The 23,854-nt window shown below is 44.0% G+C and overlaps 1 protein-coding gene across 2 annotated transcripts in view; it reads right to left on the bottom strand.

Moving 5' to 3' along the window:
- The window catches only part of VWC2 (von Willebrand factor C domain containing 2), a 125,464-nt gene that overhangs the window by 76,338 nt on the left and 25,272 nt on the right, over positions 1-23,854 (bottom strand). For both annotated transcript variants that reach the window (XR_006716146.1, XM_045494258.1), the window contains exon 3: positions 23,632-23,761. Coding sequence is in view for 1 of the 2 variants with exons in the window: in XM_045494258.1 (XP_045350214.1) it covers positions 23,632-23,761 (130 nt within the window). In the remaining variant the exon portion in view is untranslated. The remainder of the gene's footprint in view (positions 1-23,631; positions 23,762-23,854) is intronic.

Here is a 23,854-nt window from a genome sequence, read left to right as displayed (position 1 = left end):
GTCAGTTTTTGTGACAATGTTTTCCAAAGTTTCAAATATGCATTTAAATCTATCCAGATTGGGGCGCCTGGGTGGCTCAGTCAGTTAAGCCGCCGACTTCGGCTCAGGTCATGATCTCACGGTCCGTGAGTTCAAGCCCTGCGTCGGGCTCTGTGCTGACAGCTCGGAGCCTGGAGCCTGTTTCAGATTCTGTGTCTCCCTCTCTCTGACCCTCCCCCGTTCATGCTCTGTCTCTCTCTGTCTCAAAAATAAATAAACGTTAAAAAAAATTTTTTTTAAATAAAAAAATAAAAAATAAATCTATCCAGATGTCTAAGAGCTTTCCTAAAACTTAACACGTGCCTGCTGAAAACTTCTGATGGTAGTGTACAAAAGTATTAATAATAAAAATGATCATTTTTTGGACAGGTAATATTTATTTCCACTCATTTTTTTTTCATTTTCATTTTATTTTAGAAAGAGTGTGTGAGTGGGGGAGAGGGACCGATGGTGAGAGACAGAGAGAGAGAGAGAGAGAGAGAGAGAGAGAGAGAAATCTTAGGCAGGTTCCATACCCAGTGGGGAACCCAATGTGGGGCTCAATCTCATGACCCTGGGATCATGACCTGAGCCGAAATCAAGAGTCAGACACTCAACCAAATGAGCCACCCAAGTGCCCCTATTTCCATTCATTTCTGAGCAGTGTTTAATTTCAGTATGATTATTTCTTTAAGCTAAAAATAATGGAGAGGATTTTTCTTTTTTAATTGGAATTGTTTAGGCCATATGTGTCTGCACCTCCAGACACACACCTGTCCACACTTCCTTATCTGCCTACCCTATGTTTAGAACCACATCTGGTGTATTGTGGGTACACAACTGACAATCATCGATTCCCTCATTATGGGCTTTACCTTTTTGAATCCATAAATAATTTAGTAATGGCCTAGTATATGATTAATTTTTTTAAAATGTCTTATGATGTTTAGCTATTTATTTTCTTTTTTTTTTTTTTTGCTATAAGATTTTATGTGTGGATTATTGAATTTGTTAAAGAATTCTCACGTCTTCATTTTAAAAGCTAAAAGTATGGGGTGCTTGACTGGCTCAGTTGGTTAAGTGTCTGACTCTTGATTTCGGCTCAGCTCATGATTGCACAGTTTGTGGGTTCAAGCCCTGGATTGAGGTCCATGCTGGCAGTGCAGAGCCTGTTCTGGATTCTCTCTCTCTCTCTCTCTGCCCCTCTCCAGCTCATGTGAGCTCTCTCTCTCTCTCAAAATAAACAAACTTAATAAAAATAACTAAACTTAGACTCACTGTAATAGTAGTGTAGTTGAAAAACCCTCACACATTTGCCAATGAGGAAAATGACATGAGAAGTAACTATTAGGAGGTACTGGAAAGCCACCCAAAGCAGAAAAACCCTGAGTGTTTACTCTCAACAGACATGGACAACACAGCCAAAGAATGAGGACTTGTAGCTTTTTGCTTGAAGGTACTCCAAACACCCCCTTTCTTCTCTAGTCACAGAAAGATCAGTCACTGCTCCAGGGATAGAGTCAGAGCTTGTAATTGACAGAATTGAAGTAAGAGAGCTACAAAAGTTATGCAAAATCCAAGTACAGATCTACCTGTGTTCCTAGTGAGCACATGGGCAGCACAGAGTCTGAGGAGCTAGCTAAAAGGAAGGTGCAGGTGAGGGAGAAGTCTATCCTTGAAAGACAGAGTATATCGACTACCATCTGCAAATATGCTGCTTTTGGACAACGTGCATTTCTCAGCACGTGTGTAGTTCGTGCAAGAGAAAGCTGTAGCCTTATCGGCTGGAGGGATCAAAGGACACAGGTGGGATGGGCAGAGCAGCTGGAAATCCGGAGAGAAACTTGGAAGCAAGAACACTGATAGACAGGTTGGACTTAATAGTAGTATGAAGTGAGTACGTGGTTGGCCGCTAAACTTCCCAGGCCCAGTGGGACCCAAGAGGGCCAGGCTGGAAAAGAACAGTCGTTAAGCACTAAGGACAGGGTGCGGCTGCCGCACTCCTGGGGACGTCCACAGTTATGGTGTGAGTGCAGGTAAGCCTAGTGCCCACTGGAGCAGAAGAGCATTGACCCTCAGGAGAAACAACAGAACCCAGAGTTGTTGTGGCAGCATACCTATAATGTACAGGGTTTTTTTTTTTAAGTTTTTTTATTTATCCTGAGAGACAGACAGAGCAAGAGGGGGAGGGGCAGAGAGAGAAAGAAAGAGAGAGAGAGAATCCCAAGCAGGCTCAGCACTGTCAGCACAGAGCCCGATGTGGGGCTCAAACTCACGAACCATGAGATCATGACCTGAGCTGAAACCAAGAGTCAGACGCTTAACCAACTGAGCCAGCCAGGTGCCCTTATGATGCACAGCTTTTAGACAAGAATTAGTAGCCACAGAAAGAAACAGTAACAAAAAATAAGTCTGCCCCAAGCAGAAAGAAAAAGGCTCTAGAAACCAAGTCTGAGAGGATATAGGTGTTGGGTGCCACAGACAAAGTCATCAAAGCAGCTATTAAGAGATGTGCATGTTTTCTAAATATGGTCTTAATGAGTCTTAATGACTGGACACATAGAGAAACAAAACAGAGAGATGAAAACTGAAAATAATTTAGTGGAATTCCTGGAGATGAAAAGCACAATAACTAATATGAAAAAAATGCACTATGTAAACTTCTGCAGCAGACTGGAGATAGCAGAGGAAAGAACCGGTGAACTTCAAGGCATTTCAATAGAAATTATTTAATTAAACGAAAGAAAATGAAAAAAACAATTATGCTCTAAAAGACTTATGGGACAATATAAGAAATTTTCATATGTGAAGCTGGAATCCAAGGACAAAAGACAGAGCGAAAAAGAGCAGAAAAGGGGCGCCTGGGTGTCTCAGTCAGTTGAGTGGCCAACTTCAGCTCAGGTCATGATCTTGCGGTCTGTGAGTTCGAGCCCCACATCGGGCTCTGTGCTGATGGCTCAGAGCCTGGAGCCTGCTTCGGATTCTTTGTCTCCCTCTCTCTGGCCCTCCCCGCTCATGCTCTGTCTCTCTCTCTCTCTCTCTCAAAAATGAATAAACACTAAAAAACATTTAAAAAATAGCAGAAAAGTAACTTCAGAAATAATGGCTAAAAAACTCACATATTTGTAGTGTATTTAGCAAGGTGGGAAGACGCAAGTGAAGAGACAAAAACCAAATTTACTTATACCAAAGCAACAAACAACTGGAAAATGAGATGTAATAACACATTTTCATTTAATATTGGGAAAAAGTAATACTAGGAACTGAGTTGTGCAAGACCTATACAATAAAGACTCTAAAACATCACTGAGGGAAATTAAAGAAGACCCAAATGGAGGGACAGACCATGTTCAAGGGCTAGAAGACTCCATCTAGCTAAGTTCTCTGTTCTCCCTAATATTCACCTTTAAGCTAAACACCTCTCAATCAAAATACAAATAGGCTCTTTGGACAAGCTGAAACTTGATTAAAATGCTTATGACACTGCAAAATCAAAGTAATTTAAAAGCAAAGTTGAAAATCTTGTTCCCAACTCCTGATTGTATCAGACTTAACGTTAATTCTACAGTCGTCCAGCATCTGACATTGACATAAAGATAAACACGTGGATCAGTGGAACAAAATAGATGATCCAGAATTAGGCCAAATTTCTACGAATCGGTTTTTGACCCCAAAATGTCAAGGTAATTCAACAGGGAGATGTTCTTTTCAACAGATGGTGCTGGCATATCAATATGGGATTAAAGTAAGCATCACCCTTTCCCTTCCGCTATTTACCAGAAGTATGGACCACGGTCAATGAATCTGAGACCTAAAATCATAAGCCATCTGGAAGACAACACAAGAGAAACCTTCATAACCTTTAATTAGGCAAATATGTCATAGATCGGACACAGTGTAAACCATACCAGAAAAATCAATAATCAGACTGCACCAAAACTTAAAACTTCCGCTCTTTGAAAGATGCCATTAAGAAAAGGAAAAGGAGAGGCATGGACTGAGAGAAAATTTTCACTACGTATACCAATGGATGTGTACCAACCTCTCTAAGCCAATTATAAAAATCAAACAGCTCCACAGAAAAACGAGCTGGAGATATGAGCAGGCATTTCATGAAATAAGCAATACAAATGGGCATAAACCACGTGGAAAGATACTCAGCATCAGTCGGCCATAAGGGACAGTCACATGGAGGTCCACTAGAGCCACCAGAATTTCTAAAATTAAACACTGCCCATGCCAAGTGTTGGCAAGGATGTGAAGTAAATGTATAATATATTTCACAAGTGCGCTGTTGACCCAGTTTTGTAGTCACGGCTGAGAACACTCAATCCCCCTTTGAAGGCAGTTGGCTAAGCTCCCATTCCAGCTCCTTCCCTTATCAGGCACTCACATTCTGGAGTTGGAATACGTACATTTCCAGCTGCCAAAGGCCCCAGTAACTCACACCCAGGAATGGCCACTCCTTATTTGGGACCATGGAATTATTCAAAATACCAACCCCCCAGGAAGCCCAGGTAGCTCCACCTAGCTAAGGGCATGCCACCTGCTGTCCACAAGGCACCTCCTGTGGTTCCAGTTTGCTGTCACCCTGTCCCTGGATGCAGCCTGCTGTGTGGCCCCACCCGGCAGCCTTCCCCTTTGGAGTTGTAAGAGTTCTGCCTTTCAACTATCTAAATTCCTTTGTGTTGTGTGTGACAGAAGTTAAACACTCACTCTTGGCAGTTCTGTTCCTGGGAATCTGAGAGAGGCTGAGATATGAATGTTTATAGCAGCACTATTCACACTAGTAAGAAACTGGAAACAACTCAAATATCCATCAAGCAGTCAATGGATAGACTGCAGTATATTTGTAACCGGAGTTCAATAAAATCTGATGTATCCATACAGTGGAATGTAATAAAATGTGGTATATCCACACAGTGGATGCTACTCAGCAAGAAGAAGGACAGATTTGATGCGTGCAACAACAGTGTGATGAAATCTCAAAAACCTGGCAGGTGAAAGGAACCAGACACTACGACTCATACTCTATGATTCCATTCACGTGAAATTCTATAAAAAGCAAGTGAAAGGAGCACCTGGGTGGCTCAGTCGGTTGAACGTCTGACTTCGGCTCAGGTCATGATCTCGCGGTTTGTGAGTTCGAGCCCCGCGTCGGGTCTGTGCTGACAGCTCGGAGCCTAGAGTCTGCTTGGGATTCTGTGTCTCCCTCTCTCTCTGCCCCTCCCCTGCTCACATGCTGTCTCTCTCTCAAAAATAAATAAAGATTTTAAAAAATATTAAAAAAAGAAAACTATTGTGACAGAAACCAGATCGACAGTTGCCTGGGAACGAGGTGTATGACGGGGACTGAGAAGTAAACTACTCAGTTAAAAAAAGGGGCTTTTAGTTACATGTAAACTAAAACCACTAAAACAATGTAAACACTAAAACTGAACTGAAAACACTATACAATCAATATGATAAAACAAAACTAATTTAACCAGGAAGGAAAATCCATACAAGCCAGTATTTCTAAGCCACCCTTTTCTTCCTAGTACTTTTTTTTTTTAATCTCTACATCGAACATGGGGCTTGAACTTACAACCCCGAGATCATGCTCTTTCAACGGATCGAGACTGGTAGTACTTCTAGGACTTCTTCAACACTGACTACCCCAAGCCCAAATCCGCTTGTCAATTCTTCACAAATTTATTGTTTCATTTTTTTTAACGTTTATTTATTACTGAGAGACAGAGAGAAACCGAGCATGAGTGAGGGAGGGGCACAGAGAGAGGGGGAGACACAGAATCTGAAGCAGGCTCCAGGCTCTGAGCTGTGAGCACAGAGCCTGATGCGGGGCTCGAACTCACAAACCATGAGATCATGACCCGAGCCATCCAGGAGCCCCTATTGTTTGTTTAAAAGGTCAAAAGCTGCCTGCACTGGTCATGTCCTCAGATCTTCGTTCTCTTGTAAGACTCCCATAAATGTGTACAAATTTAATAAAATTTGTGTGCTTTTCTCTTGTTGATCGATCTCTATTAGTTTTCATTTCAGACCCAGCCGGGGATCCTAAAAGGGGCAAGGAAAACGGTTTCCTCCCCTACACTAGGAATAATTATTTTTGGTATAGTTCACAAACTTCATTCTGTTAATGATATAATCTCATTTGTGAGAGAATTTTTTAATAGTCTTACTATTTTAAGTGTTTCCACAAAATTACCTGGAATTTTTGTCAAGTTACATTTTATGGCTTATAAATTTGGAATTATTAGCATACTGAATTGGCTCCTCTGAAGCGTATCTTTTTAGTTGAGAAAATTCTCTCCACAGATGCTGAGATACGCCACAACAAACCCAGAGAAAATACGTTAAATGGAAAGACATGCTCATTTCTAATCATGGTTTGCATGGGTATGCCAAATATTTTCATAGGTACTATCTTTATAGTAACATAGAGCAACTTTCCCAATACCTATGTTTTAAGACAAAATTCACCAAATTTTTGTTTCTCTTGACGATTTTTTTGAGTGCTCACTGAATTCAAATGTTAGAAAAATCACAGGGCTTCTTAACTTTGTGTCATTTCTGTACAGGGTATCAAGAGATACAATTTAGCATATGAGCTCAATCAAAATAGTCTTCCCACACACTGATATATCCCAACACACAATGATTAAGTCTGAAAATTAAATCAAACACAGTGGCGGCCCCGTTGTGCAATTTGCTGTCTCTCCAGAGCCATCTAAGTACCGTCTGGATCACAGGTTTGGTTTTCACAACGGTAACTTTCTAAAGCGCCAAAAGCTAAAGTTTTTTTTCTATTTTTTGAACACCGTGATTAAAGATTTTGAATGATTCTGAAAGAAATACACAGCCAAAATATAGACAATGCCGTTATTTAAAAAAAAATACGTTGGGGCACCTGGGTGGTTCAGTCAGTTAAGCGTCCGACTTCCGCTCAGGTCATGATCTCGCGGTTCGTGGGTTCAAGCTCCACGTCGGGCTCTGTGCTGACAGCTCAGATCCCGGAGCCTGCTTCTGATTCTGCGTCCCCCTCTCTCTGCCCCTCCCCTGCTTGTGCTCTGTCTCTGTCTGTCTTTCAAAAATAAATAAACATTTAAAATATACATCAAAAAACACCATTAGGCACTTACGTTGACTCTACAGATCTTCCGAGATTAAACTGTTTCTGAAGAAAATCCAATTGGTGAAAGAGGCACCAACGAATCTGCCAGGTTTTTTTTTTAATTCACAAAATGATGTGCTTAGATTATTTTTAAAATATTGGCAATTACAGCTTCCATATTTATTTCTAGGATATCACAGTTTGCTTGGACACAATTACAAATATGTGTGCCACAACGAACTTCAAATGCATTTCGACTCCACTGGTTTATTAAGTTAACAATATTATGTTTTTTTAAATAATGCTCTGCTCTGCCAAGAATGTATTCATAATAGCAAACAATTATTCTACTTCCGACCTTGAACTTTTAAAAATACGTTTAGAACAGAATGAGCAATTGCTTTAGATGTTTTACCTTTGATGGAATTAATTTCCAAAAGTTTTGCTTTGATTCCAGGAACGGAATTTCAACCAAAACAAAATGAAACAAAACACACAAACAAACAAACAAAACCCTCACTTTGTTTTTGTTCTGAATTGATTTTCTATCTGAAGCATAGGAGAAACTGATAGAAAAGGGGCATTATTTAATTTTTTTTGGTGTGTTTTTCTTCTGCTATTGGAGACCACACATTGCCAGCTGTTGGTTTACCTTTTGTATGACTATAAAAACCCTGCAATGGAACATGGGTGGTGTTCACCCAGAGTAAGTGAGCTCTCCATGAGAATTCATGGTTCAGAGATGCACAGGGAAGCACACCTTCTATCATTACACATGTGAAATCACTGTCTTTAGACAGTCTTCTTAAACTTACTACTAACTTCTGAACTGGAAGCGATGGTTTCTTAAGCAGATTTATGTGTCCCAGTTTTTCTGTATCTGTTCAGTGAATCCACTGTGGCCCCATCAGCAACTAGACAAAGTTTGTGAAAATTACAAGTCCATTATCAATAGTCTCGAGAAACAGAAAGTTAATACTATTTGCTAAATGCTCCCTTTCCTCATAATTTCATTCTTTTCCTTCCTCTCTCTCTCCCTCTCTCTTTTAGCTCATTGCTAATAAAATGATTAGTTGCAAAACAGGAGAGGTCCATGCTCAGCTCCAGGCTCTGGGATGGCTCATTTCTGTGCACACCAAGCACATTCTCAGGATCCCCTATAGTGCCAGACTTCTACATGTACTTATGAGACTAGGCTTGTGTTGCTTCTTCGGGGTAGGGTTGTCAATTTTCACCTTTTTGGTAATTTCAAATGATTGATGTCTTCCAGTTGACTTAGAAACCGTAAAGGCACTGTCAGCTTAAGTCATGGAGAAGAGCTAATTCCAATGAGGTGAATTTTACCTGCATCTCAACATATGCATTAAACATACTTACATTCCTTCAGAACACAAAACAAAAACCAACTTATCATCAGGCTGGTTAGAATTTGTCAACATTTCACCAGTAGGTAAAAGACCCCTTTCTAACAGGCACTGGATTTCCTTTTAATTATTATTATTTTTTAAATACATTTACATTCTCTACAAAGTTCTTCTAATGTTAAGACTAGACTGGACAAAAATGGATTTCTTGAAAACAAGTATCTTTCTATTCTCCCCTGCTTATAAAATCTTAATGAATGAGCCCTTCCTTCAGGCTTTTCATTACTCATGGGGCCTGGAGGGAATAACTCAATATCTTCATTATTCTGCGGCTCTTATCTGAGATAATGAACGTCAGGCTGCCTGGGTGATAATCATTTCATGGAGCCTGGGGATTGAAGCCGTTTCAGGAGAGATGTTTCTGGCATTCAAGATGTTCAGAGCCCAGAGAAGACATGGGATCGAGGGTCAGTAAAGTATTCACAAGAGCTAAAGAGACAAAATTTCCTCCCAGGGTTTCTAGAAGCATGGTATGGTCAGTAATTCTCTCAAAGCAAGGATGAGCAGCTGGTCTCCCTCAGTTTACTTTAGTTAGATGGGATCAAGACCTCGGGGATACATAATCAAGAAACGTTATATTTTAAATTTTCATCTGCCCAGCCATCCCCACCTGTGGGCACGGCAGGGGACAATGGAGTATGAAATGAGCAAGTTCTGTCCCCTAGCCCTGGGGCTGTCCACTGCCACTTGGGAAAGACCAGGCCAACAAAGGATGGCTCCTCAGGGTGGTGGATGACGGGGGAGGGGTGCCTGAGAACACCCGGTAAGGAGCTTTGGCACTGGTCCTTGAAGACAGACGGGGTTTTGCTTCTTCCAGAAGGGCTGCAAGGCATTTCAGGTGAACTGAGCAACCAGGGAAAAGCAGGGGTAGGAATGTGCCCACAGGTCTGTGTATATTCACCATGGGGAAGGCAGGTAAAGGGAGACGGGGCGGGGGTGCTCTGTGGACAAGCTGGGAAGCTGTGTGGGCACTGAGCCTTTCCTTCCAAGGGGCCACTGAGAGGGCTCCAAAAATCTAACTGCTAGGAGATAAATGAATTTGCGGTTTTCAGGGGGAAATGTGCCACACTTTTTCTAAATACAGTTGACCCTTAAACAACATGGAGGTCATGGGCACGGACAATGCACACAGTCGAAAACCTGCATATAACTTTTGACTTTCATGAAACTTGACTACAAAGAGCCTACTGTTGACCCAAAGCCTTACCAATGACATGAACAGTTGATGAATGCATATTTTGTATGTTATATGTAGTATATACTGTATTCTTCTAATAAAGTAAGCCAGGGAAAAGAAAATGTTTTTCAGAAAATTATAAGGAAGATGGGGCACCTGGGTGGCAGGGTCGGTTGAGCGTCCGACTTCGGCTCAGGTCACCATCTCGCGGTTTTTGTGTTCAAGCCCCGTGTCGGGCTCTGTGCTGACAGCTCAGAGCCTGGAACCTGCTTCGGATTCTGTGTCTCCCTCTCTCCCTGCCCCTCCCTTGCTCTCTCTCTGTTTCTCTCTCTCTCTCTCAAAAATAAACATTAAAAATTAAAAAAAAAAAGAAAATTAAAAGGAAGAGAAAAGGCATTAGAGTCCTGTACCATGTTTATTGAAAGAAAATCTCCGAAGTGTGCAGTTCAAACCCGTGTTGTTTAAGGGTCAACTGTATCAATCGCATTTATTTTATGTGCTAAGGCATTTCCTCTGATTTAAATAATAGAAGTTTTAAAATTTTCTAAAGGTACCTGTGTGTGTATACATACCATTTGATCTGTTTCCTTTTTTAAGTTTATTTATTTGGAGAGAGACACAGACAGTGCAAGTGGGAGAGAGAGGGGCAGAGAGAGAATCTCAAGCAGGTTCTGCACTGCCAGCACAGAGCCTGATTCGGTGCTCGAGCCCACAAAGAAGCCGTGAGATCGTGATCTGAGAGGAAACCAAGGGTCGGACGCTTAACCGATTCAGCCACCCAGGCGCCCCTGATCTAGTTCCTTTTAGAGATGAGCAAAGTGAGGCCCAGATGTGTTTGATGGAACCATCAGCAGCCGCGGTGGCTGGAACCGAAGCCAGCAAGCCTGCCGAGGGCTCCAGGCTGTCTTGGGGATTCTCAGATACCCCTGCCCGGCTTTTATGTGTCTCTCGGTCCGCATGAGTGGGAGGTGACAGGGGGCCTTCTGTCTGTGGATCTGCAAAGAATAACTGAGTACTTTCGTTTTAAGCGATTATCTTGTTAATTTACAAAATGACTTAACGCTAGAAAATAGGAAAGACAAGAAAACCTGTGAACTGACAGAGCAAAGAACACTGTTCTTTCTGTGCACCCAAAATGGATTGCTGAATAATGACCTCGGAGACATTTTATGCATTAGTCCCAAAGAATAATCGAATGTTAGCCCTCTAGGGCCCTCTAAGTCACCTGGTCCGGTCCATACCTGAATTCGGCACCACGGACTCTGGACGCTTTTGAGAAACTGTTCCAACAGTCAGAAGCAACTCTGTCAGCCTTTCCGTGGCCACCCACATATCGTAGTTTTTCTCGCAGAGGTGACCTGCATGCAAACGCACCAGCATTTGGGGGTTCTCGAGGGTGGAATCTAAAATACACCTACCGTGGTCCGCTCCTCACGTGACCACAGAGTTGTTCAAACAATGGCTACTGCCCCCCCCCCCCCCGCCGATGTTCGGAGCATTCGAGTCACAACACAGGTTAAAATACAGACCGTCTCTTCAGGGGCCTACATTTCTTATGATCTATGACATCTGATTGCTTCTCATTAAAGAATTGGTGATATTTTTCTCCCATCTGATAATGCTTTACTCCATGATGGCTGATGTGCTTTTAGTAGACTCTCCGCAAATGTGATTAAAGATAAATTCCGTACACAGCTGTCAGGGTTACCAAATTGCAACCCCTCTTAAGTGAAGGCATTTGTTTTGGAAAAGATGAGATACAATTTTCAGAACTGGTGGTTTATGGCTCCCTCCTGGGGTAATGGGCTCTTTTATACCTGAAGTTTATCTTCCTGAAAGACAAATAAAACGTGTGGGTTTTCTGTTAGCGAAAGAGCAGAATGTGTCTACTGATCAACAAAGAGAGTATTTTATATCCCCTCGTGCACCCGCTGGAAGTCCTCGCAGAGAATATTCATTGGCTCATTCTCCTGGAGACGGAGACGGATTAAGGAAGCCATCCACGGGGCTCCTTATCCTCACAATGTCAGCCTATTTCTACCAGAATGCATCCCATGTAAGCGTTCTGGATGCGGTTCAAGCTACCTCTGGTAATGGAGCCATTGATCACGCCATGGATGTGGTGAAGATATCTGCCTGCTTTGGAATGAATGGCTTTATTGTATATTGTGACAATTGATTTCCCTTTTGCTGAGGACACGGGCTGGGAATATTTTAGGCCACCGTATTAATGACCAAGCAGCTTTTAGCAGATGAATAATGGCCAAGGACTATGAATGGATCATCTTCTAGAGGGCAGAGGGCCCTGCATGTGAGGCACCACTGGAAACCTAACCTCTTCTAAGGCCGGGAAACTACCGCCGTGCTTGTGGTACAGCTTCCGGGGCTCCGTGCAAAACAATCTGGCGATGGCTTTACTTTTTAGAGTTACAACCGGACGTGGGGCTCTAGGAGGCCACAAACAGTCCTGAGCCTTCGCTCCTCGGAACGTGTTGATGTGTTCAACCCTCACGCTAACCCTGCAGGGCACCTACGGGTTGTCCCCCCATCTGCAGGGGAAGAAACGGAAGTCGCTAAGAAAAGTAAACAAGGGGACAGGGATTCACCTGGGAAGTCACATCTGCTTAGCTCCAAAGCCAGGATTTCCACACTGTGGCTTCAAAACATTTAGTCTCACTTGACCACTTGAAATGCCGAGCAAAGCCTTTGTCTTCCAATGGAGCCTACTACGTCCTTTTCCAAGGGTTCCCAGCCCCACACCCAGAATGAATGCTGCAGTTTAAATATATTTGTGCCAAATAAATAAATAAATAAATAAATAAATAAATAAATAAATAAATAAATTTGCGCCACTTCCGTCCTTTAGACTCTTCTCGGGCGCCTCACTGCCTTGGGACTTAATCTGACCTCGCATGTGGCAGCAAGGTTCCTGGTGAGCTCGTGTGTGCCCCAGCTCTCTCCTACCTCCAAGGCTTGTGGGACTATCCCAGCCCCTAACCGGGTGCCTTGGCTCCTGCCCAGGACCCCAAATCTTGGTTCCTCCTGCTTCTAGAGCCCCCAGAGTGCTCCTCCCTCCTCTCCCATGTGCTTCTCAGCTCAGGAGCGGCAGGGGCAGCGGGGGGGGGGGGGTCCTGGTTCCCTCACAGGATCTGTGTTTCCAGAACTCTTCCCTTCTGCCAACGTATCTCCTGTAGCACACAGTGAGGATCAGTCAGTATTATGACCACTTCTAAACCCATCATGTGACGTAACTGTTACAAGATATCCACATATGTAGCCATGTGTCCATTACACAAGTACAAAAAGGGTGCAGAGAAATCAAGTTACTTGCTTCTACTCCGGACACCTCACTGGATTACCAGGCAGGGCAAGAACTCCTTCTCACATCAATGACTTTCAGAACCATTTAAATCCTGTTCAAAGCGATCTTGTTAAGAAGGCAGCAAAGCATAACACGTTGCGGAAAAAAATGCCACGAGACATTTCAGGCTTTAGGTGCCCGCTATTAAAAACAATAAGCAACAATTTCTATAAATTAAATTAACAGAAGGTTTAGCAAGGTTATCACAAAACCAGAAGCTTTTGCTCATGTGCACGACCTTCTGTAAAACAACGTGATGATACGCATCACAATCATAAAAATGTTCCAAACCTTTGACCTGATCATCTCACTGCTGGGAATTTATCCAAATGAAATGATTCAAAAACAAATAAGGGCCACACACACGGTCATGTTTACTGCAGTCTCACTCAGTTTTTCCCCCTCTCCCTCGCCGTGGTCATCATAAATCTGAGCAAAGTAGCAGACGCAAGTTATTTACAGGACAACGTCCCCTCTACACTATGAGCTCATTACAGGCAGGCACCATAACTTGCCTCATCTTTGGGTATGCAGTAAAATAAATAGGAATTGACTCGAGGTTTTATAAAAGCAACACACGCAGGGGCACACACGCGCACACACACACACACACACACACACACACACACACACACACGCTTGTCTCCAATAATCTGAAAGAAGAGCCAATTATTCAACAAAAGAACATATTTAATTATGGTGTTTCCCCAACTCTTACATCAGACTTCAAGGTGATTAGGAGCTGTGGCTTTGGAGAAGCAACAGTGAAATTAACTTTCTGTAAGAAGCAGGCCAGAGACGGGCGCCTGGGGGGTCAGTTGGTTAAGCATCCAACTTTAGCTCGGGTCATGGTCTCAAGGTTCTTGGGTTCATGCCCCGCAAAGAGCTCTGTGTGGACAGCTCGGAACCTGGAGCCTGTTTCAGATTCTGTGTCTCCCTCTCTCCGTCCCTCCCCTGCTCACACTCTGTCTCTTTCTCAAGAATAAATAAACATTAAAAAAATCAAAAACAAAAATAAAAAAAGCAGGCCAGAGAAGGTTTTCCAGGTGAGGACAGTTGAACACATGTCTGCACCAAGAAGGGATACAAAAAAGGGACACCAGGTCTGGTCCTCAGCAAGATCAAAGGTACCATGTAAAGGAGAAATGGCCAAACCTGGTGGACACTAGTTTGTGACCCGAGTCCCTGCTTTGTTTGAAACTGATGGCCAAATGCAGTTCAGTCCAACTTTAGGAAACATACCAAAAATTAAAAAAAAAATTTTTTTTTAAATCTGCTATCATACACTTTCTGTCTAGAAGTTTACAAGTACCGCATACTTAACTCAGAAAAACAATTCTTCATAATAATCAGGTAGCAACCACTGTGGGCCGGTCTGCATCTGGCTTGGTTTATTCACCTTACAGATCAGATTCTGTCCCAATGTTTACAAACCAAAGTGTCCTTTTAAGCTGCTCGCAAATTTACAAAGAAGAGCTGCTAATGCAAAGGTCTCAGGAGCAGTGGAAGCGAAGTAAGCTCCTGAAGTCAAGCACTCACCCCCTCTCCATCCCTCCTCTTTCCCTAACTTGTCAGAAAGGAGAAGACCCAGGAGGGATTGGGGTTTCTCTGATGACCCAGAGAATCTGAGCCTGGAAGGTACAACCTCAAACCCAGAGCGTTAGGTAGGGGAGTGAGGAGAAACGCCAGGGGACGTCCAAAAGCTTCCCTCCAGAATAAATAATTGATGCTCACTGGGCTTTATGAGGATTAATGGCATGCCATCCGACTCGTTATTCCCACAGCACCAGAATGTAGGCAAAACAGAAGGCATGTTGGCACTCTGGTCATTTTGATCTATGCTGGGAAATGCTGACGGAAGTTGAATGAAACTTGGGCATTTGTAAAAAACAAAATTCACTTATGGATCATTCTTTGAATGGAACTTGGACATTTGTAAAAAAAATTCACTTACGGATCATTCTTTGAATGGAACTTGGACATTTGTAAAAAAATTCACTTATGGATCATTCTTTGAATGGAACTTGGACATTTGTAAAAAAAATTCACTTACGGATCATTCTTTGAATGGAACTTGGACATTTGTAAAAAAAAATTCACTTACGGATCATTCTCCAGCAAATTGTTCACTAGGAAGTCACTTCCTCTGAAAAGCAGCATTGTGGCGTATCCCTCTTGGCAGGTCAGATTTATTACCCTTCCTGCTCTTGCTTTGGCTGCTGGGAAGCTCAGAGTCGAACCTGCTGTCCACCTGCAGGGGCACATGTGTCGCCGGGTGGAGACCACAGATCGGGGCAGCCTTTTGACTTGCCATGCGGTCGTTTCTCTCTGCCCCGATGTTTCAATGTATAAAATATTCCTACGTGTTATATATCTCCAGAAACTCTACAATGTCCAGAGAAACACCAAGTGTAAAAGAATGCATCCGGAAATGCATCCAATTCTCCGAATGATCTCATTCGTGTCTAAAACCTCACAGTTCCTCTGTGTGCTTCTTTCTCCTTACCCTTGACCAGGAGGACATATCAAAGGAGAGAAAAAACCACTGTGTCTGAAACAGGTGGTTCTCAAAGGGAGGTCCCCACACCGGCAGCAACAGAAACACCCAGGAGCGTGGCGGCTCTTGATCTCTGGGTCGGGAGTTCAAGCCCCAGAATGGGTGTAAAGCTTTAAAAACATGCAAATTCTCACAGCGCCTGGGTGGCTCAGTCGGTTAAGCATCAGACTCTTGACCTCCGCCCAGGTGGTGATGCCACGGTTCGTGAGTTTGAGCCCTGAGTCGGGCTCTGTGCTGACAGTGCAGAGGCTGCTTAGGATTCTCTCTCTCTCTGCCCCTCCCTTGCTCATGCGTTCTCTCTCTCTCTCTCTCAAAATAAATAAAAACTTAAAAAAAATTTAAAAACAAATGCAAATTCTTAGACCCCAGGCCAAACCTTCCGGATCAGGAACTCTGGGGGTGGAGCCCAACTGGTCCATGTTTTAGCAAGTCCTGGAGGCAATTCTGATGCCCACCATGGTTTAGCTGGGTGAAAGGTGCATCCTGGAGCCTGGGATCCCTGCAGAGCACGGTAGGTGCAGGAGACCCGCAGGCACCCAGTGACCTCTGTTCTCCCTGCATTCGCAGCCCCAGGTCCCGGGAAGCTGAATCATCAAAAGGAAGAGTCTAGAATGATGAGGAGAAGCAACACTTGAAGGAGGCAGAGAGGTATCTATAGCACAAGCGAGGAAAAATCAAACGGCGGTTGTGTGTGGGGAGCTCGACTACGGACAGGGTAAGTGCATCCAAAGCCACCCGCCAGTTTCCTGGCTTTGTATTCCTCTGTTTCTCCCTGACTGCCTTTCTCACGTTAGATAAATATTTTTAGTGGGCCATGTTGAGTTCCTTTGTTGATTTTAATTAGTGTTCGAAGAATTCAAATACCCACCCGAATTTATCACAGTCTACTGTGGATTCACACTAATTTAATTTCACTAAAACAGATCCAAGTTTTTTCCCCTCTCATGTCTGCTCTAGAAGTAGGCCCTGTCACACAGCTGCAATGTTATGGAAGTAGTTGGGGGGGGGGGGGACAGCAGCTCAGTACGCAAGCCTCGGGGACAAGACTTGTCTCTCTAATCAGTGGAAGGAGGAGAAGGACACTGAGGTCCAAAGAGAGTTGCGAATCCCCATCACCTTTTTCTCTCTTTTTTATCTCTCCACTTGGTTTCTATGTGTTGGAATTGTTTAGTCACTTATCAGAAAGATATATTCCATTTCCCCCCAAATATATGGGCTGCTTTGCCCTGGCTTAAGAAGTGTTGTTTGATGAACGGCGTTTCTTAATTTTAACAAAGTCCAATTTACCAATCCTTTCATCGTGGTGAATATCTTGAGTGTTCTCTTAAGTTAATCTTTCCCTACTCAAAATCATAAAGACGGTCTCCTATGTTTTCCTCTAAGAGTATTATTATTTTAACTTGCCTATCTAAACGCTATTTGGAATTTTTTTTTTCAACAGTGTGACGCAAAAGGCAAGGTACCCTCCTACCTTCTACCCAATCAACCTAGCACCATTTGTTGGAACGATTCCCCACAGTACTGCGGTATCAGCATAATCTCATGATCTTTATTTCTGGGTCTTTGCTGATTCTATCCTGCTCTCATTTGTCAGTCTTTTTATCTTTGGGATGTTCATTACATTCACAGTGTACCTGTTCCAGCTTTTGTGGTTCTCCTTCAGTATTTCCCTGGCTACTCTTTAACATTTACGTTCCCGTGTGGATTTGAGAATCGGTTTGGTAATATCCACACACGCGCACAGACACCACTGGGCTTTTTTACCGGAATTGTGCTGAACTGATAGCTAAATTTGAGGCAGGCTGGCGTTTTTACATTACTGACTCTTCCAGTTATGAACACGGTACATCCTTCCACTTACTTAGGCCTTTTTTCATTTCTCTCAATAAAGCTTTAAGGTTTTTAACTGTGGCGGGGCGCCTGGGGGGCTCAGTCGTTAAGCGTCTGACTCTTGATTTCAGCTCAGGTCACGGTTTCATGGTTCATGAGATCAAGCCCCATGTCAGGCTCTGTGCTGTCAGCACGGAGTCAGCTGGGGATTCTCTCTCTTTGATTCTCTCCGCCCCTCCCTTGCTCTCTCTGTCTCTATCTCTCTCAAAATAAATAAAATTTTAAAAAATATTTCAAAAAAATTTTTAACATTTATTTTTGAGAGACCCAGAGAGAGACAGAACACAAGTCAGGGAGGGGCAGAGAGAGAAGGAGACACAGAATCTGAAGCAGGCTCCCAGCTCTGACCTTTCAGCACAGAGCCTGACGCGGGGCTTGAACTCAGGAACCGCAGAGCCAAAGTCAGATGCTTAACCAACTGAGCCACCCAGGCGCCCCTAAAAAAATATTTTTAACCATGGCAATCTTGCCAAATTGTGTTATATTTACTTCTAGGTATTTAATATTCATAATGTTACTTTAAAGACTACCTTTTAATTCATTTTTATTTGCTGCTGGTATATAGAAATACCACTGATTTTTACATATTTATTTTCTACAACAACTCTGTATCAAGTACTAATTCCGATATTTGTAGTTTCCTTTATATTTTTAATGGACAAAATCATTTATCTTTAAATAGTTAAACACTTTAAAAGTATTTCTGTAAGATTGGTGTTATTTTTTTGGTAAAGATTTTGGAAAGATTCAATGGTGAGGCCAAATGATAGTAGGTTTTTCCTTGTAAGAAGGATCTTGGTATGAGTATCTCTCTCTCTCTCTCTCTCTCTCTCACACACACACACACACACACACACACCATTCAGTTCTGTCCAACTCACTACATGTGGTTTAATCAAGATCTGTTCCTACTCTCTGAAATACACGGGAGAAAAAAAAAAAACTAATTCTTAGTGTTTCTCACAACATTTTCACAAAAGTGCCTCCAATCATTTAAAGTCTCAGTATTTTTCTTAAAAATTTTATAAAAGTTTTCATTTCCTTCCCCCCCCCAAAAGCCATATTTATTTTCTCGTGGAAATACGGTTGCAAAAAACTAGTCGACCCTGGAACAGTGCAGGGGTTTAGGCCACTGACCCCTGTGCAGTCACAAATCTCTGTATGACTTTTGACTCCCCCCCAAAACTTAACCACTCACAGCCTACGGGTTGACCAGAAGTCTTACTGATGGATCACACAAGGAGTTGATTAACACATATTTTGTATGCTGTATGTATTAAATGTCATACTCCTGAAGTTAGCTGGAGAAGAGAAAATGTTAAGAAAATCACGAGGAAGCAAAAACACATTTATAGAACTGTCTTATGTTTCCTGGGAAAACATCTGTATGCAAGTGGACCCACAGTTTAAACCTGTGCCAGTCAAGGGTCAACGGTATTGTCAGAAGCACTGATACTCCAGCGAGATATATCATCTTTGTACTCAGGGCCTTATGCTCTTGGAAGTGCATTGTACTACCTCGGATATGTTCTTCCCCTTCAGACAATCAGAGCTGATCCTAACAAGGTCCAGAGTCAAGGTCATGCCCCCACTTGCATGCATGTAGGGGAGCACACAGGTGCAGAACAGAGTCTCCCGATCTCCAATGTGGCAAGTGTCTGAGACAAAGGGGCTTTACTGGAACAAGTGCTGTGAACCTCATCTGTGAAGTGCGCCTGTTACCAGAGCACACCTGACATCTTGAAAGTCCGTATAAATAATATTCACTGTTTGCATGACTGCGAAAAGGGGGGAGAAAAAAACACAGTGCCACCCAAACCATTTTATCAAAAGAAAATGCTTGGGAGACTGGTCTACACAAGTCACCAAAGTGAATATATTAAGTGCACTTGATTTGTGATCATTTATTTATACCCCATGCATTCCAGGTTTCAAACTTTTGCTCCCTTGACGCAAGTGACTTTGACAGCTTGCAACTCAACTGTAATTTTCCTTCTGTTGGGAGAAGGAGGTATTTAAGGCGATAGGTCAAAACATTAGAGTATGCAGAGTAAAGTCCTGTTTACTGAGATCAAGACTTAAAACCTGCCTTATTCCATCCAAGCTATGTCTATCCAAGCATTGAATTTTGTATAAGGCGCTGGTTTTTTAATATATTTTTTAACGTTTATTTTTGCGAGGGAGGGGCAAGCAGGGGAGGGGCAGAAAGGGAAGGGATGAGAGGATCCTAAGTAGGCTCTGAGCTGTCAGCGCAGAGCCTGATGCGGGGCTCGTACTCACAAACCATCAGATCACGACCTGAGTTGAAGTCAGATGCTCAACCGACTGAGCCACCTGGGAGCCCCCCGCATTGTTTTTGATGTCCTAGAATCTGGGATTCCACGTGTAATTTTTTCTTATAAAAACATTGTTTTATGCGTGTGCGTGGCAGGGATGAACTCTAAATTATTCACTAATCTCAGTCATTGATTACAGAGAACTCATGCTCACTAGAAACTCTTCATTTCTCAAGTCAATTTTTTGCTAGGAATGTCAAACTCCATTTAATCTGTGAAGGTCAGAATACCCTATGGCCATTGGCGGCTGAAAAACCACATTCTATCTGGAGAATATGGTGTAGCAAAACTTACTAGTATTTATACGATTAGGCACATTTAAATTTCTTCCTACTTGTATGCCTGAAAATAAAAAAGTTGTTGATGTTCTGACATAATTGGATCAAAACCTTTTAATATAAATCCTTCTAGAATCTGTAATCCTTCTTGAATCTGGTTTTAAAAAGCATATTTCTGCTCCTTCTAAGACTCTCGAATACACCATCCCCAAATCCTGCTTTATTCCATTCCATGCTGTCTCTCAAAGTAAGAATCTTTCAAATTTTAACATACGCACACCATGTGGAATTGGTTCAAAAACACACTGTGACTGCCACAGGGGCGGGGTGGGGAGTTGGGAGGGATAGGTGAAGGGGTTCCAGAGGTACAAACTTTCAGTTATAAAATCCATGTCAAAGGGGCGCCTGGGGGGCTCAGTCGGTTAAGCATCCGACTTTGGCTCAGGTCATGATCTCACGGTTTGTGGGTTCGAGCCCCGCGTCGGGGTCTGTGCTGACAGCTGGGAGACTGGAGCCTGCTTCAGATTCTGGGTCTCCCTCTCTCTCTCTGCCCCTCCCCTGCTCATGCTCTGTCTCTCTCGGTCTCAAAAACAAAACAAACATTAAAAAAAATTAAAATCCATGTCATGGAGATGAAAAAAAAGATAATTTCTTTTGTTTAATGTGTATTTATTATTTTGAGAGAGAGAGAGAGATGCAAGCAGGGGAAGAGCAGAGAGAGAGGGACACACAGAATCCGAAACAGGCTCCAGGCTCTGAGTTGTCAGCACAGAGCCCAATGCGGGGGCTCAAACCCACGGACTGCAAGATCACGACCTGAGCCGAAGTTGGACGCTTAACCGACTGAGCCCCCAGGCGCCCCCTGAAAAAAGACAATTTCTAAAGATAGTTCTCTGACTCTATACCTAACTGGGATAAATCCTAAGAGTAAAAAGAACTGCAAAGAAAGATCTTGAACTTTACTCAGTAGGCTTCATGCTGGTGATGGTATAAATAGAAGGTCTCCAGTGTACATTATGGAAAAGAATAAAGTAGTAAATGTATGGATGGCAAGGGGTTACAGACAGACATGGGGAAAAGCAGGGATAAAGACAGAGGTCAAAAGAAATACAGCAAAATGGCAAAATGTTAGCGATAGGTAAATATAGTGAAAGGTATACACCTGTTCGTTGTGCCATTATAAATGGTTTTAAACCTTTATACAGTTTCATGGATTGGATGGAGTGTCTGGGTGGCTCAGTGGGTGAATTCAGCATCTGACTCTTGATTTCAGCTCAGGTCATGATCTCACAGTTCGTGGGATCAAGCCCCAAGTCGGGCTCTGTGCTGACAGCGTGGAGCCTGCTTGGGATTCTCTCTCTCTGTCTCTCTCTCTCTGCCCCTTACTCGCTCATGTGCCCATGTGTACTCTCTTTCCCTGTCAAAATAAACATTTTTTAATGTGTTTATTTTTGAGAGATAGAGAGAGAGAGAGCACGTGAGCAGGGGAGGAGTGAAGAGAGAGGGAGACAGAGGATCCAAAGCAGGCTCTGTGCTGATGGCAGTGAGCCCGACACAGGGCTCAAATTCATGAACTGAGAGATCATGACCTGAGCTGAAGTCGGATGCCTAACTGACTGACCCACCCAGGCGCCTTTAAATAAACTTTTTTTTTTTTTTTTTAAAGTTTCAGGGATTGAAAATTCCTCAGAGACTGAAATCCCATCTTCTCATCTTTCAGAAACATCCAAAGATTCCCTATCAAACTCCAAAACTTTGTTTCTGATCGTGCGTGGCAAGAGAAATAACAGTATCTTAGATACTTAAGATACCAGATCTGTGGGCAACCCATATTTAAATCAATCACTAAACAGCACTGACTCAACAAGAGGTTACTTGTGCAGTACAAAGCCCTGCACCCAGCCCTTGAGCTGGTGCTGCAGCCTAGAGATGAGTCGCCCTCATCTCCGACGGACCCCAGGCACCGACCCACGCCTCTGCAGGTTTCCTTCACTCCACACCCCAGCGAGGGCCGCCAGCCTCTCTAGCAGCCTCTCCTTCCCCACCCCGACTCCATTCCTGCCGGTTCTAACAGACCCTAGCAGAGAAAGCCACACTGATGCCCTTCCCACCCCGCAGCTGTCCGTGTGACCTGATTTTGCAAAGAGCTTAGTCTGTGCTCAAACGCCCCCCCTCCCGCTCGATCGCATGGAATCTCGTGGCATCATGCCCCGTGGTTTTCGTTCTTCACGATTAACACACGCAGAACAGCAACCCCACAGAAAGCGCGCTCTGCAAGAGCTCTAAGGCTGTCCGCTTACGTTCAAAAGGCCGTACAAACCACGCCTCCACAGGGTGGCCCTTTCCACCCCAAACGCAGTGAGCTTGGTCTTCCTGGACTATCCTTCTTCCCCAGAAACTCGACTCCCTCTCCTGCACGTGTATCATGGTGGTGAAGTCCGGTACCTGTGTCTACCTCGCGAAGGGCATCGCGGCGCCCCACCACCCACGTGGCTTTGACTGGCACGACTACAGAACCTGAGCATCGTCTCAAACACCAGCAACAGCCCCGTGTAACCACCGGCCACCTGCAAAGCCCACACCGCACAGCTTCCAGCTCGGGCCTACAACCCCAGAGGGACGCCCCTCCCCTGAAACACTCAGGCCGGGGAACTGCTTTCGTCTCTCTGAGCCAATCTGCGGCTGTGGCCAGGAGCCCTCAGGCCACGCCCTGGGGCCCTGCAGACATCACCGGAGCCCTCTCGCAGGGGCGGGACTCGAACTCACGAAGATGTGGTCATAAAGCCAGAGTCCACTCACTTCCAGCTCAACGGCTTAACCACGCTGTCCTCTTGAGCCATCTCTCTTCGGCCCACTCCCCCTGGGAACACCCTCCTGTCACATCCCCTCTTCCAGTGCGGCGCCCAGAACGGCGCTCAGTACTTCGGGTACAAAGTACTTCTCGTGATTCAGGATGAGGAAACGCTGTCCCTTCATAAATTATGATCAAGGACATCCTGCCGTTTCTTCTCCGTAAACCAGATGAGGCTTTTGATCTACCATGGGCTCTCACCGGAGAGGGGGTTTCTTTTCCTGCCTGATTTACTTATGAAAAATATTCAATTATGCTCCCGGTTTAATTCACTTAGTAATGAAAAGCAAATGAGCCCGGCCGGCCTGTTTGATTTGTCTTGGAAGGAGAGAAACTGCTTTGCAAGAACAAACAAAGTTAAATTAAAATGAACGACTCTCCTCACTCTGGAAATCGAAATTCTCCACAAAGCACTTCTCGATGCCCTAGAACACGGGGCCGACCCCAACTAGAGACAGCACGCCTCCTGACTGTCCCCTGGGGCCAGCGGTCACGTGCTGGGCCCGCGAGGGTGCGTGGACACACATCCCAACTCACTCATGCACGCGGCTTTGTGTTTCACGGACCACGAAGCAGGCGGTAAACACGTGCAGGACGCGGCCCCATCGACAGGTGTCTCGCTTACCATTTTTGCAGATGGGGCAGCACTGGTCAGGCTCGTACACGGGGTCCACACACTCCGTCTGCGGACACGCGGACACTGTGCACAGCACCTCTCCGTTGGCTTCGCAGCGGCACCGCTCACACGGAGACACCTGGAACACAAGCCCACAGTGGGGTCAGACCTCCTGTCCTCCTTACCATACAGACTCGTGTCTTCCTTCCCCCCAGACTTCCTTGGAAGACCC

This window comes from Leopardus geoffroyi, chromosome A2 (assembly GCF_018350155.1).
Source record: "Leopardus geoffroyi isolate Oge1 chromosome A2, O.geoffroyi_Oge1_pat1.0, whole genome shotgun sequence".
Classification (NCBI taxonomy): domain Eukaryota; kingdom Metazoa; phylum Chordata; class Mammalia; order Carnivora; family Felidae; genus Leopardus; species Leopardus geoffroyi.
This window is presented reverse-complemented; position numbering and strand designations above follow the sequence as displayed.